General features: G+C 48.2%; 1 protein-coding gene across 12 annotated transcripts in view; it reads left to right on the top strand.

The window, feature by feature from the left end:
• Nucleotides 1-14,028, top strand: part of USP40 (ubiquitin specific peptidase 40) — a 71,045-nt gene extending 57,017 nt beyond the window's left edge. For 9 of the 12 annotated variants that reach the window (XM_081050892.1, XM_081050898.1, XM_081050896.1 and 6 more), the window contains 6 exons: nt 470-588; nt 3,914-3,979; nt 6,216-6,426; nt 6,559-6,654; nt 10,146-10,240; nt 12,150-14,028. In XM_081050892.1, the coding sequence (XP_080907018.1) occupies nt 470-588; nt 3,914-3,979; nt 6,216-6,426; nt 6,559-6,654; nt 10,146-10,240; nt 12,150-12,261 (699 nt within the window). In that variant the 3' untranslated portion in view covers nt 12,262-14,028. Of the gene's footprint in view, nt 1-469; nt 589-2,913; nt 3,053-3,913; nt 3,980-6,215; nt 6,464-6,539; nt 6,655-10,145; nt 10,241-12,149 lie in introns of those variants that run through there. The other 3 variants (XR_013993487.1, XR_013993488.1, XR_013993489.1) reach the window with 3 other exon arrangements.
• Nucleotides 14,029-15,340: the final 1,312 nt, after the last annotated feature.

Here is a 15,340-nt window from a genome sequence, read left to right as displayed (position 1 = left end):
ATTCCTACAGAATTACAGCAGTTTGGGCCTAGCAGTTGGATCCAAAGATTTTGAAATAATTTCAAAAGTTATTTCCTTGGCAGAGCAAACGTTGTACAATTACTGATGAAAGTTGAAGACGAATCCCTTGCTTTTATTAGCATGACCTCCATCCACTCTTGTGAGTTATACTCACATAGAAATTAATTTGAAAGTTTCCTTTTCTAAAACATATGAAACGGAGCTTTTGGCTCAGATTTAGAAATCAAAAACTCACTTATCTCTCAAGCTGATTTCAGGAGAGAGGAATACAAAAATTACTCATGATTAATTTCATTGAAGAGATACTCCTGCTTTTTTTATAGATATTATCATTCAGGATACTCGTTGCCTCAGCTGATATTGTGTAGTGCTTCATTTATTTCCTAAAGCAACATAGTTTTAAGAGTGCTTTTTCAAACCCTTGGACAAATGTTTGTTTCTTTTCTAGGCCATGACCTTGCCCTCCTTCTCAGAATTGTTCATCCCATCCCCAGCCTTCCTCAGAGCCTGGACAGTGGAGAGCAAGCGCCCCAGCAGGCTTTTACGAATCAACCAGCAGCAGCTCAGGTAGGTTTCTCATAGAACACTCAGTAACAGAAAACCTGTTCCTGGTAATTCCACATTTGGCAGTTAGACAATGCTTTTTATCATAAATCAAATTCTGGGACTTTAGTTTTCCATATCAAGTATAAAATGTAGCTTCATGTATTTTTACTGTGCTCCAGAGACTGAACAAAATTTTGAGTGTTTTTTCCCTCTAGCTTTATTGAGGTATAACTGATAGGACATTGTATGAGTTGAAGGCATGCAGCCTGTTGATTTGATACACTTACATATGGCCAAGTGATGACCAGTGTAGTGTCAGCTAGCACGTAATTACCATTCCTTTGTCATGGTGAGAGCATTTAGGATCTGCTCTCTTAGCAACTGCCAAGTATGTAACACTGTAGTATTAGTTCTAGTCACCGTGCTGCGTGTTAGATCCCAGACCTTATTCGTCAACTGCAAATGTGCACCCTTTGACTAACGTCTCCCCTTTCCTCCCCTGCCAGCCTCTGGGAACCGTTCTGGTCTCTGCTGCTATGAGTTAGGCTTTTTTAGTGAACACATATAAGTAAATAGCATACAGTAGTTGTCTTTCTTTGTCTGACTTAACCTTACTTATCATAATGCCCTCCAGGTCCATCCATGTTGTTGCAAACAGCAGGATGTCCTCCTTTCTCGTGGCTGAGTAGTGTGTGTGTGCGCGCGCGCACGCGCACACGCACACACATACACACACCACGTCTTTATCCATTCATGTGTTGCTGGATACTTAGGGTATTTCTGTATCTTAGCTGTTACGAATAACACTGCAGTAGACATGGGGGTGCAGGTATTTCTTTGGTATCCTGTTTTCATTTCCTTCTGATAAATGCCCAGGAGTGGGCTTCCTGGGTCATAAGGTCGTTCTATTCTTCATTTCTTGAGGAACCTCCATGCTGTTTCCCATAGTGGTAGCACCAGTTTACATTCCCACCAACAGTGCACGGGGTGCGCTTTCCTCTCCATCCCCGCCAGCACTTAATGTCTTGTCTCGTTGATGATGACCATTCTAACAGCTAGAGGGATACCTAGTTGTGGTTCTGTCTGTATGTCCCTGTAACTAGTGTTGTCGAGTACCTCCCACGTACCTCTGGCCATTAGTATTTCTTCTCTGGAAAAATGTCTATTCTTTCCCTCTGTCCATTTTTTTAATAGGCTTGTTTGGGGTTTCTTTGCTATTGAGTTATATGAGTTCTTCATATACTTGAGGTATTAACCCCTTATCAGATATATGACTTGCAAATATTTTCTCCCATTTCAGACATTGCCTTTTCATTTTGCTGATGGTTCCCTGTGCTGTGCAGAAGCTTCTTAGCTTGATGTGGTCCCACTTGTTATTTACACTTGTGTTGCTTTTGCTCTTGGGGTCACATCCAAAAAATTGCCCAGACCAGTGTCAAGGAGCTTAGGAACATAGCGCTGCACCCCACCATGTTTTCTTCTAATTGTACTGTTCAGGTCTTACATTCGAGTCTTGACTCCATGTTGAGTGATTTTGGTGGGTGGTGTAAGAGCCATCCAGTTTTGTGCTTTTGCATGAGGCTGCCCGGTTTTCCCAATACCAGGTACTGAAGAGACTGTCCTTCCCCTTGTGTGTTCTTGGTGCTTTTGTTGTAAGTTAATTGATCATATGTGCATGGGTTTATGTCCGGGGTCTCCATTGTGTTCCATTGATTTATGTGTCTGTTTTTACATCAGTACAATACTGTTTTGGTTACTACAGCTTTGTAATCTAGTTTGAAATTGGGGCACATGATGCCTCTAGCTTTGTTCTTTCTTAAGATTGCTTTGGCTATTCGGAGTCTTTTTGTGGCTCCACACAAATTTTAGGATTGGTTTTTCTATTTTTGTGAAAAATGCCCCTGAAATAGGGATTGCATTGAACCTGTAGATTGCCTTGGGTAGTATGGACATTTAACAGTAGTCTTCCCGTCCACTGACACAGAATATCTTCCCATTTATTTGTGTCTTTGTTTTCTTTCATCAGTGTCTTAGTTTTCAGTGTACAGATCGTTCACCTCTGGTTAAATTTATTCCTAAATATTGTATTCTTTTTGATGCCATTATTGTTTTCTTACTTTCTCTTTCTGATAGTTGGCTGTTAGTGTATAAAATGCACCTGATTTTTGTATATTGATTTTGTATCCTGCAACTTGACCTCATTTATTAGTTTTAATAGTGTTATTTTGGTGGAGTCTTTAAGGTTTTCTAAATATAGTATCATGACACCTGCACATAGAAACAGTTTTACTTCTTCCTTTCTGATGCGGGGGCCTTTTCTTTCTCTTGCCTAATTGCTCTGACTAGGATTTCCAGTCCTACTGATAAGAGTGGCAAGTGTGGGCACCCTGCCTTGTTCCTGATCTTAGAGGAAAAGCTTTCAGGTTTCACCGCTGAGTATGATGTGAGCTGTGGGCTTGTCATGTATGACCCTTATCATGTTAAGGTACATTCCCTCTATACCCAGTTTGTTGAGTTTTTAACATGAAAAGATGGTGAATTTTGTCAGACGCTTTTTCTGCATCCGTTGAAATGATCATACGATTTGTATCCTTCCCCGTTCATGTGGTGTCGCACGAGTTGCTTTGCAGATGTTGGAGCACCCTTGCAAACTGGCATCAATCCCACTTGATCGTGGTGTGCGATCTTTTTAATGTATTGTTGAATTCAGTTTGCTGATATTTTGTGGAGGATTTTTGCATCTGTGCTCAGGAATATTGGCCTGTAATTTTGTTACGGTGTCCTTGTCTGGTTTTTGACATCATGCTGGCCTCATAAAATAAATTTAGAAGGGTTCCCACCTCTTCTATTTTGGGGAGAGTTATAGGATTGCTGTAATTCTTTTTCAAAATGTTTGGTAGAATTCATCAGTGAAACCAATGTAGTCCTAGACTTTTCTTTGTTTTTACCAAAAGAGAGGGTGATAAAGGGAGAAAAGGAATAACTGGAGGAAAGAGAACTCAGAGAGACTGAAGCCTGGTGAGTTAGGAGATGAGAATGAAAGGGGGAGATTACACTCAAGGAGGTTTTTGATTTCTGATTCAATCGCCTCACTAATAATTGGTCTCTTTGGGTTTTCTATTTCTTCTTGATTCAGTCTGGGTAGGTTGCATGTTTCTAGGAATTTATCCATTTCTTCTAACTTGTCCAGTTTGTTGGAGTATAATTGTTCATAGTAGTCTCTTAAATTTTGATTATTCTTATGTGGTATAATATTTTGCTTGAGAAGAAAGCTTAAAATTGGCAAAAAGTGTTTTTAAAAATTAAATAATGTCACTCAATTTTATTTTGTTTCATTTATGATCAGGGAATATAAACTGGGAAGGAGAACTGAGATCTGCTTAGAGCCCCTTCAGAAAGAAGAAAACTTAGGGTAAGACATCCAACGACACCTATGAAATTACACATATGTCTTATGGATGGTTTCTTCAAAATCCAGCAACTTAATACTAAAGGTTTTTCTCACTGCTTCTGAGTAACCTGTCAAGTTAAAACAGTTTGTGTTCTAGAAATGTATTCGTGTGTGGGATGTCTAGAACTTGAAACTCATTTTCCCATAAAACAATGAGAACTGGTTTTCAGTAAGTCACAAAGGCATATGGACCCCATAAGGCTCCTTGTATAAGCAGAATGCACATGTCCAGGTCGTGCATCAACTGATTAGCTTATAATAGCACCTGTCCCTCTGCCCCGATTCTACCTTTTTCATCCTAGTATCATAACTGGGCATATTATATACTTACTTATCTGTTACCATCTGTGTCCCAGTACGAAGGTGTAAGCTTTGTGACAGCAGGTTACATGGTGTTTCTGGTCACCGCTGTATCCCCAATACCTAGAGCAATCCCTTTGTCATAGTAATTATTTACTGAATCAAGAAGCACCCCAGGGCTGTCTACAATCAAACTTTCCTATTATTGTTTTCATAGGAAAATCTCTATAAGACGTTTTGTTAATGTCACCAATATGAAGATTCGTAGGATTCTTTCTACTTGATATGCTGTGACTGTCATTCTCGTTGTATAATAACTCTAATAGCACTCTTTCAACCATGTCTAATCTTCATTTAAGGTCAGTTTTGTAACAATGAACTCTTGATACAAATTGTATTACGCGGAGTAGTTTCCTGAAGGGGAATTTCTGAATCAAATCGTATGGACATTTTAGACCTTTTAAAATAAATTGTTAAATTCCTTTCCAGGTAATTATACCAATTTATGTACCCACAAGCAGTGTTTCTGAGTATTTACTTCACCTCACCCTCAAACTAACGTTAAATATCATCATTGTTTAAATGTTTGCTAAGTTGATACAAGAAATATGGTTATCTTGTCTCATTTGCTTCGGTGCTTTGATTGCTATAAAGATTGGGCATCTTTTCCAAAGGCTTATAAGCCATTTGTATTTTATGAGCATGTGAATTATTTCATTGATTTTGCCTGTTTTTAATTCAATACATAATTATTGATTATGACAAAGGCATTGTTCTAGGTATTGGGGATACAGCCGTGACCAACTTGGTGTGAGCTCTTGCTGTGATAATGACCCTGACCCTTTGCCATGTTTGTTTTACGCAGCCTCGTCTTTTTTAAATAAGCAGTGTCCCTTTGGAGGTCCCTTCCCCATGGCTCCTCTGTCCTGGGCCACCCCCCAGAGCTCCTGGCCCCCCTCAGCGAGGCCTCGGGGCCCTCATCAGCCTCTGTCGCCTCCTCGGCCACTCCAGCTTCTATGCTGACCACCCGGCCTGCAGCCTGCCCTCTCGGCACTCGGCTCTGCTCACTGCAGAGAGCACCCCTCCCCAGCGGGAGGTCCCGTCTCCCATAGCCCCTCCTGGAGCGCAGTCTCCCCTTTCAGTCTCGGCTCCTAACTCACCAGGCTCCTCTCTCCCTGAGTTCTCTCCAGCCTCGCAGTGCATCACCCTTTCTTTTGGTAAAAACACCAACATGACAGGACTGCCTGGTTACCAGCACTCACTGTCTCACCGTCCTAAAAACCAAACAGTAGTTTTCATTTCTCCCCTCTCCCTCCCAGTTCTTACCCGTAGTTTTCACTTCATGTCCTAAAACAATCTCCATACATCTGTTTCTTCCGCCGCTCTGAATATTTCTCTTCTTTCAAGTCTTCCTCCGAGGACCTCCTATCCCTGCTCTTTTGTCATCTCTGTCTCCGATCTCTCCCAACTCAAAGCCCTGGCTTTTATTCCCCTGGCTACTCCACAGCAACTCAGATTTGTAGCACCTGAAATAGCTTTTGTTCTGGCCAGGCCAGCGTCTGCAGTCAGCACCTCCCATGGAGTCAGTGTCTGGGAACCTGCCAGGTTGCCCCTTTGAGCCCTGCCCCGGCCCTCCTCCCTCCATGCCCCCTTCAGTGTTGCCCGCTGCCGCCCCAGAGGACTCTGGCGTGGGCTCCCAATGGCAGCTTCACCTCCATTCCGGGTCAGGATTGAAGGAAATCTAAACAAAGAGGGCTTCCCGCTAGCACTGGGGGGGAATCTGTCCTTATAAAAATGAGAAGAGTTGGAGGGGAGGCTTCACTCATCACCCCCCTTCCAGTTATCACATATTTCTCATTTTGTTTTAAATCTGACATTGGACTGTTTTCTGGTACAGCCCCCAGGACGTGCTGCTGAGGACACAGAGGCGTCTCCCTGGGGAGAGGGCTTACGGACCACCTGTGGACTTGGTGTGGGACACGGCGCGAGGCTGGACCGCGGGCGCCCTGCGGCAGCGAGTGGCTGACAGCTGTTCCCTTCCGGTGGAGAAGATCGAAATCGCCAAATACTTTCCTGAGAAGTTTGAGTGGCTTCCCGTATCTAGCTGGGTAACGTGGGCTGTCTCAGAATTGGGCCTTCCCTGCAGTAAGTAGGTTACCTGTGAGTTTTCACAAATAGGGCATTTAGTTACGAATTTGAGGGTGAGTTTTCTTTACTCAAGATGCTTGATTTTTCTATAGAGCCAGCAAACTACCAAGAGGAAAAAGAAGAAAAAGCAAGAGAATTTGCAGGGGGCGCCTTATTACTTGAAAGATGGAGATACTATTGGCATTAAGGTAAGTGGTTGTTTAACAGCAAATTCACCAGTTGGACAAAACAGCAGGATCAGACGATTTTGTAGAGAAGTTTTATCAACTCTTCAAGGCACAGATAAGCCCATTTTGTATAAATTGGTTCAGAGAATGGAAAATAAAGAGGGAGAGCCAGACAACTCATTTCGATGAGGCCGGTAGAGCCTCAGTACAAAAACCTTAGTTTGGGGTCTGACTTAAATAAAAATGCTTTTGAAGTTTTATCACTAAGTGTGTTGCTGTAGGTTCTGAGTAGCTGGATTAGGTTAAGACATTCCCTTCCTAATTTGCTCTGAGTTCTTCTTTGTAAATCATGAGCACTGAATTTTTAATACAGAATTTTATTCTGTGCTTTTCTCTATCTGTTGAATTATCCATGTGGTTTTTCTTCTTTTCATCTGGTAGTGTAGTGCTGTTACATAAATAGTTCCTTGACAGAGAGCCATCCTTACTTTCCTGAACAAACCTACTTTGTTGCCATTTAATAATTTTTATGTTAATTTTATCCTTAATTTAAGAATTATTTATTGATAATAAATTACTGATTTAATCATTTAATAATTAATATTTTGTATTAAGGAGTAAGTATTCTTTTAATTACCACTTCTAGTCAACATTGTACTGGACAATTTACCCCCCTCTACCCCCAAAAAAAGTTAATAAAAAAAAATGAAAAAGGTAAAAAAATTCTAAAAGGAAAATATGAAACAGTTTTGTGTGCAGTTTTTCTACAAAGGAGACTCAGTAGACTGTGCAGATGAACCATTAGATGTATTAAGAGAGTACAAAAGATTACAAGATCAGCTCACAGAAAATCACAAGATACCCAGGAACACATCCAACAAAAAACATGTCGAAGACTTTTCTGGAGAATGTTTACAACAATGCTGAGTGGCATTAAAGCTTCAGTTGGACACAGAGCCATAGCATGTCCTTGGACGGGACCCTCACTTTAGACAAGGTATCAGTTTTTCCCACATTGGAAGTTCAGTGTCACCCCTCTGAAAAACCATGTAGATTAAAGAGAATAAATTCATTTAGGATAGTAAAGGGCCAGAGAGCTAAAGATGTGTTTGAAGAGCGAGGGCAGGGCACTTGCCTTAAGTATTAAGACAGATTCTATGGCCTTGGGGCAGGGGTGGAGGGTAGGGAGCCCCAGACAGACGCACACAGATAGGAACACTTAACAGGTATTTCAGCCAACATTAAAAATAGATTATTCAATGCATGGTTCTGTGAGAATTGCTTATTCATATAGGAAAAATGCAGTTATAATTTTGGTTATATTTTTACAGAGTCCTCAAATTTACATAAAGCTTCAGGCCCCATAAAATCTGTGGCCACCTGTGCCCACACCACATAGAACACTGAGTGTAAAGACTTATGTGTGAAAAGCAGTGGTTTTCAGCCTTTTGCAGGAAAGACACAAGAAAATCTTTGACTTAGGTTAAGAACTTTCTTAAAATGAGAAACAAAATGAATGAAGCATAAACAAAAGGATTGATAAATTTGACTACACTAAAAGGAAAACTTGTTCACCAAAGGAAACCTTAAAAAGCGAAAAAAGATACATGCAACAATATAATTAACAAGGATTACCTCCCAGAATATGTGAAGCACTTCTACAAACCACTTCGAGAAAGATAAACCAATGGGGAGAAATGGGCAAAGATCAACATCCAGCAATTCTCAGAAGAGAAAACTAAGTGACCAATAAGCAGCTGAAAACATGGTCAGCTTCCCGGGAACCAGGCACCTGCGAGTTCTGGCTGTGAGCGGCCACTTCCGGCCAGACCCCAGAACCCCAGCATGCCGGGAGGAGCGGGCAGCTGCTCTGGAGAGCAGTCGGCAGTGTTTAGTAAGAGAGAACAGACCATACACCAGGTGGGCCCACGCTAGGTCATTACCCTAGACCAACTCACACACATGTCTGAGGAGGCACACGAAAACGTCCACTGAAGCCCCATTTGTCATAGCATCAGCTGGAGAGGACTAAGGTGACCCTCAGAAAGGGACCAGATAAAAGGGGGGGGAAAGTCCGGCCCCAGGGCTATGGAACACAGCAGTTAACATGGGTAAACCACAGCTGCATACAGCAGATATTTAGTGTTGAAAAAGCAAAGCCAGGCACAGGATGATCATTTATGGAAAGTGTAAAACCGTTGAAAATGCTGAGCACTGCCGAGTAGTAACAGTAAAAACAGGAGGGGAGAGTAGCGCCAAACTCCACGCCCGTGGTGCTTACCTTGTGGGGGGGGGGAGGCTTCAAGGGAATCTGGGTCTTTCCCTCGAGAAACACTGTGAAAAGGAAGCAAATGTGGTGTAAAAGGTGAACACCATTCATTGCTAACTTGCGCTGAGCGTCCTGTCACATGCCACGCTCCATGTCCATGTCACTCAGTTTTCCTCCTGACAACCGGAGGACGCAGGAGCCATTTTAAGACGAGGGAAGGAGGTGCAGGGAGTGGGACTGGCGTGGCCCGGCCCCGGGCGCCCCACTGTGGCCTCGCTTATGCTGCCCCAAGGAGGTGGTGTCTGCCCGTTATCTCCGCATTTTATTTTGTGACATTTCAGTTTTTTAAAAGTACATCATATACTACTTATTGGAATAAAAATTATAATATTGCACCATTTATTGGACTAGAAGTGATATCTGTGAGGACATTTTCCTCACCTGAGTGGAGAAGCAGCACGGCCCTCCTGAAGGTGTCACTCCACATCCCTGCAGGGTCATCACTGGGTACCCCAGCGAACTCCCCCAGGCCCCTTAGGAATGTGGCTGATCCCTGGGAGGCCCCGCAGCCCCGAGCCTCAGCATTTCCTGACGTGCGCTTTCCTCCCGAGTTAGGTTTTCTCAGTTATAAACTGCTAAGTTACCACTGACGGAGAGGCGGAAGGGCCGGTACTTACGGTAAATGACACCGTGTGAAAGGCTGACTGCGGGTACTGGGAGGGGGCCTGCTCCCCCAGGAGCGCGTACTGAGCGTCTGTATTCATAACGCACTGGTAGAAGCTTCTGGGAGAGTCCAAGGAATTAAGAGACACAGAGCATGCCTTCCAGCAGCGCACAATGTGGCTGCAGACATGCACAGGTGGGACAGTGACAGTTGGGGTGGGATCCCATCTGATCCCGTGCACAGGGTCTCTGTGCCCCTCATTCTTGTCTCCCTGTCAAGCCCCTCGTCTGGGCTCCTTGCCCCCCCCACCCCCCATCCTGGGAGCAACTGTGTTGCAGACTCCGTCAGGTGGGTAAACCTACCTCCCCTTCTCAAGCTGCGCCTACGACTCGCTCAGTTTGTCATCTAGCCCTACAATATTCGCTGTCGGTCCTTATCTGGTTTATGCAGATTTGAGTATCTCCTTATGTCAATTTGGGTAGGTTTTTTACATAAATTACCTAAATCTCTACATACGTTTACATAACTTACTCTTAATGTAAGTTAAAAAGATGTCTCATTCGTTGTTTTGAAATGTAGAATCTGCTGGTTGAAGATGACGGTGATTTCAGTACAGTCGGAGATGACGCTGGAAAAGAGAAACAGAAACAGTTGGCCCTGGGAAGAAAGAAAAGGTGATCTTAGGATTCTCACTACGTGACACAAGCCCCTGGGAACCTCGCTCTGGCATGGAAGCCCCTGCTGAAGGCTGGGAACCCACTGCACAGACCGGGCACTGGGGCAGTGGGATGGGCCGCCTCTTAGGGCCCTCTGTGGGGGGGGGCTGGCCTCTGTCACCAAGGACCCCTCTGTCCCCCACCCAGGGCTTCTCCCACTCGCCACTGCTCCCACTTGCTGGGTCTTTTCCTTCAGACACCAACACTCAGGTCTCAGTCACCCAAAAATGTGAGTGCTCCCGATCACACATGCCACTCCAGCAGCGTGCGTCCTTGCTGCTGTCACCTGCCCGTCCGCTCCCCATTCCTCTCAGTTCCTTCCTAGGAGCAGGCCCGGTGGCTGGTCCTGTGGCCGAGGCTGCCTTACCACTGACCCTCCCCTGCAGGTCCCTCCCCTCTGTCTTCCAGCACTGGCTTCTGCTCCATCACTCTCACCTCTGTCACTCTCACCTCTGTCACTCTCACCTCTGTCACTCTCACCTCCACCTGCTCTGTCACTCTCACCTCCACCTGCTGTCACTCTCACCTCCGTCACTCTCACCTCCGCCTGCTGTCACTCTCACCTCCGTCACTCTCACCTCCACACTCTCAGCTCCGTCACTGTCACCTCCACCTGCTCTGTCACTCTCACCTCCGTCACTCTCACCTCCGCCTGCTGTCACTCTCACCTCCGTCACTCTCACCTCCGTCACTCTCACCTCCACCTGCTCTGTCACTCTCACCTCCACCTGCTGTCACTCTCACCTCCACCTGCTCTGTCACTCTCACCTCCACCTGCTGTCACTCTCACCTCCGTCACTCTCACCTCCACCTGCTGTCACTCTCACCTCCACCTGCTCTGTCACTCTCACCTCCACCTGCTGTCACTCTCACCTCCACCTGCTCTGTCACTCTCACCTCCGCCTGCTGTCACTCACCTCCGTCACTCTCACCTCCGCCTGCTCTGTCACTCACCTCCACCTGCTGTCACTCTCACCTCCACCTGCTCTGTCACTCACCTCTACCTGCTGTCACTCTCACCTCCACCTGCTCTGTCACTCTCACCTCCGTCACTCTCACCTCCGCCTGCTCTGTCACTCTCACCTCCACCTGCTGTCACTCTCAGCTCCGTCACTCTCACCTCTGCCCGTCACTAGCCTTGGGCACTCACTCCTTCCTGCTGGTTCACAGTCCCCTCTTCCGGCCTCCAGGCCACATGCACCTACCAGGACCCCCTGGAACATCCCTCGTGTCACCGCACGCAGGCCACCAGGGCCCCCACTTCAGTCTCCTGGAGTCTTACACCAGGAGCTCTATCGTGGAGCGTCCTTCCCGTCCTGGCTGCTCTGGGCTTGGTGGGGCCTCCTACCCCAGTCACTCAGAGTCTTTGGGGTGCTTGCCTGCCTGACCTGGCCCCGCTCACCTCACCTTCCTCTGTCTCTTCCTGCCTTTCCACCTATGGGTCCCCAGGTGTCAGGCAGCCTGACAGTGGCAAGCAAGACGTGCCCTCTGCCGCGAGGGGCGTCTGGTGGAGGCCAGAGCAGACAGTACAGGAAGAGGGCCAAGGGGCCCTGGTGGCAGCCAGGCGCATTTGTAGTGACTCCTGGGGCTGCACGTCTAAGACTGGTGCCTCTGTGACTTTTTTACTTTGATTCAAAAGGTGAAGCCAGATGACTGTCCTGGGACACATTTTTACCTCTGGGACTGAGTCTGACCCGCCGTGTGGGCAGGCGGCGGGGGTAAACCGAGGTCCTCCACAGGGCGGTTTGGAAATACTGTCCTCTGTGTGGTCTGTTCTAACTTGACCCCTAAACATTGCAGTGAATTTTCTAGCCATTCCAAACCCCTTGTTCGTGACAGTGAGGTGGTGACAGCCTGTCTCCCACAGCCAGGAAGCTCTTCGTGGGCAGAGCAGCAGCGTTGTCTCCGGTGCAGAGGCGCCTGGCCGGCCCCAGAGACCAGAAGCTTCTCTCTCCATCCACGTTGGGAGTTTCAGATAGCGTTGGCCGCAGCGGGTAGCGGGGCCCCTGCACCCGCCTCAGATCCTCGTGGGCCCCGTGGGTGGCTTCCTGCCTCGTGCAGACCCAGACCCAAGGCCTCCGCTTTATCACCAGTTAGGGGACACAGCAGGTCCCCCGGGGGCCGGCACAGACCTGGCCACGGCTTCCAGGCGCCCGTCAGATGCCACCCTCGCACCACACCTGACCCCAACCTCTGCGTTTATCAGGAAAGTCACTAGTTTTGCATTAACTGCAGGCATGGATGGAACGGCATGTGACAACCTGCCGCTTCAAATGCACTCTCTTGTCTACACTGTTCAGTGCTCCGGTCTCTGCAATAACCAGGCTCTGGCCGCTCAGCTCTCTGATGGCTGTGACGTAAAGAAAGCGTGGTCTGTGTCCTGGTCCCCACTGACGGTCCCCCTGTGGTCTGCGTGAACACAGGTTCTGAAGCGTTAGCTGTCTGCCCGGAATGAGCAGGCGGACGGGACACCCTCAGCTCAGGACACGCTGCTGGAAACAAGGACATTCTCGCTGCTGTGGCAACTGCTGCCGGGCAGGGACGCAGGGTCAGGGGGACAAGCCGGGCGCAGGCCAAGCTGATCGTCCAAGTAGCCTCGATGAAAACAGAACGAAAATGGAAGCTGAGATTGTTTGCCTCTTACCTCAGTGTGGGAACCGTCAGACTTCAAAGATTTCATGGGCATTTACGGCAAGTACAGCAGCAGCAGCTGACTTCAGGCGCTGGCCTGACCCGTTCTCAGACGAAAGCAGGATTCCTGAGAAGACAGGAAATCCGTACCTCTCGCGCCTGCACTGAGGCTTGGCAGCGACCCCTGCTAAGGACGGTCGGCCCTTCCATCACATGCTGAGAGCAGACGGGAAGCGGGTCTCGGGCTGCACCGCCGCCCTGCGAGAGCCAGTGCGGGGCCTGGCCGGGCGCCGGGCGGCCTGGCCCTGGAGCTGGACGCTGAGTGGCTGGCCCGGCCTTGCCTCTGTCCTTCGCCCTGTCGCAGCCGCTGGTAGGACCCTTGCTCTCCTGCCTGAGACGCTGGCTCTCAGATCGCAGAGGAGTTTGCACTGCAGGAGCTGCGCTGTGGACTCACACGCTGCTTCCGGGTCTGAACACAAACCGTCTTGGACACCTGCACACGCGGCGCAGACCGTGGTCATGGGCACCTTCACGTGGGTGATGAGACCAAACCCCGTGAGGCCCGTAAGTGTGGCTGGGAGCCCAGCCCTCTCTGGAAGCAATCTGTTCCTTTAACTGACACGTCTCCTTGCTGTGCCCCTTCGTTTCGTTGTAAGGTAATACAACATTAGTGCAATAACCGGAGAGCTGTGCTTTGGAGAAGCCAGAGGCCTCACTGGACGTGACTTACGGACACGGGCACAGTGCATGTGCCTTAACCTGTCCCCGGCAAGCGCCTGCCAGGGCCTGGGGGCTGCGGGGGGGGCCCGCTGGTTTGCCCCTCCCTCCTTCTCCTCTCTCCCTCCTTTTTTAATTCGGAGATGGGGTGGGGTTGCAGGGAGAGAGCTGTACAATTTCATTAAAAAATAAACCATCTTCAAGCTGTGTCTTGAGTTCCTGTCGGACGCCGGCTGCTTCATGTTCTGTGTGGCCTTTTGTGCCAAGCGGACTTCAGATGCTAAATACACATGGGCTATATTTAGAAATACTGTATCGGTGCCATTTTAGAAATAACAGAAGCATGTTTGGGTTTTAAATAAACTCCGACTCATGGGAAAAACTGTTGGAAGAAATGGAAGTGGTCTCCTTCTCTTTTTCCTTCTAGGGAAATAGAGCTGGCAGTGGGGTTGCCTTGCAGAAAACATTTATTCAAACGTGACGGTTTTCTGGCAAAGGGGGGGTGGCGTACAAAAATTCCCTGATGCAAAATGATGGCTTCACAGATGTCAGTTTCCCTTTGGAACAGACTTAACTATGAGGGACCCAAGTATTACGGGCCCTTCACCCTGCCTGGAAGGGACACAAACAGCTGCTGACTGTCACTCTCTTCTCGACTGTGTACTCATCCAAAGCATGGCCGTAATACAGGTCAGTAAAACACGTAACTTGCTGTGGGTGTGTTCTGGAAATTCGCTGCCCTTCAGAGGAGCATGAAGCAATGACATCAATACAGAACTAACGAGGAGCATGTTTCTAGCTCCCTCCAGTTTTGCCAGGTCCCTGCTCCCCAGCCCCCCAGCGGCAGTGTGGCACTGAGAAAGCCACTCACCACACCGCCCTGTGGCACTGGTGTCAGTCTGTTAGGACCCTCCCTCTACGGCCGCCTGGCTCGTGAAAGCGCAGAGCCCAGGCAGGAGGCCCCAGGGCCTTCCTCTCCACGGTGGTTTCCCTGTCATGTGGGCTTTTCCCCGGGTGACAAGATGCCAGCAGGAGCTCCAGAATTACACCCTGTGGGACTCACAGAGTGCCCCCTTCTAGGGACCTGAAAGGCTCCTGGGCCTGGCACCCGTTGGCTCAAAATGGGGGACTGCCCCCCTGCTGTTCAAATGGCACGGAGCAACCGGAGGGCAGGACGGGTTGCCCAAGACTCTCAGTGCTGTGAGGGTAGCCCACCATGCTCTTCCCCCAGGGAAATGTGGGGTGACAGCACCCACCTTAGAATTAGCAGCTAGTCCACCTGTCCCTTCAAAGGCAGGCACCCGAGTTCCCCCTCCCCCACCAGGTCCAGGGGCTGGGGGACGCACATTCCTCTGGGCTGGTTCAACCTGTGGCTAAATGACAACGGCAAACCCACCCCGGAACCAGTGTCCCAGGGCAGTGGGGGTGACCAGAGAACGGCGTGTCACAAGCCCACGCTGCTAGACGGGTCGCACACACTCCCTGCCCGCCGCGCTGGCCGCCCTGCTCTGCTCTAGAAAATCTGCATGTCCGTTGTCCTGTGGGTGCACCTGACGTGAGTGTGGGGACCACCCGAGTGACCACAGGCTTTTGTTCGTCAGCTCGGTGTTTGGCTGCTAACACTTCTTCCTTCAAAGCCCAGGGGGCTTCCGGTTCGTCTGCTTCTGTCCACGTGAGCTGGCATTGGCCATGTGTTTGCAACTTGTTTGT

This window comes from Rhinolophus hipposideros (genome assembly GCF_964194185.1).
Source record: "Rhinolophus hipposideros genome assembly, chromosome: 6".
Lineage (NCBI taxonomy): Eukaryota > Metazoa > Chordata > Mammalia > Chiroptera > Rhinolophidae > Rhinolophus > Rhinolophus hipposideros.
Note: the sequence above shows the minus strand (reverse complement) of the source record. Positions and strands in the feature narration are given on the sequence as shown.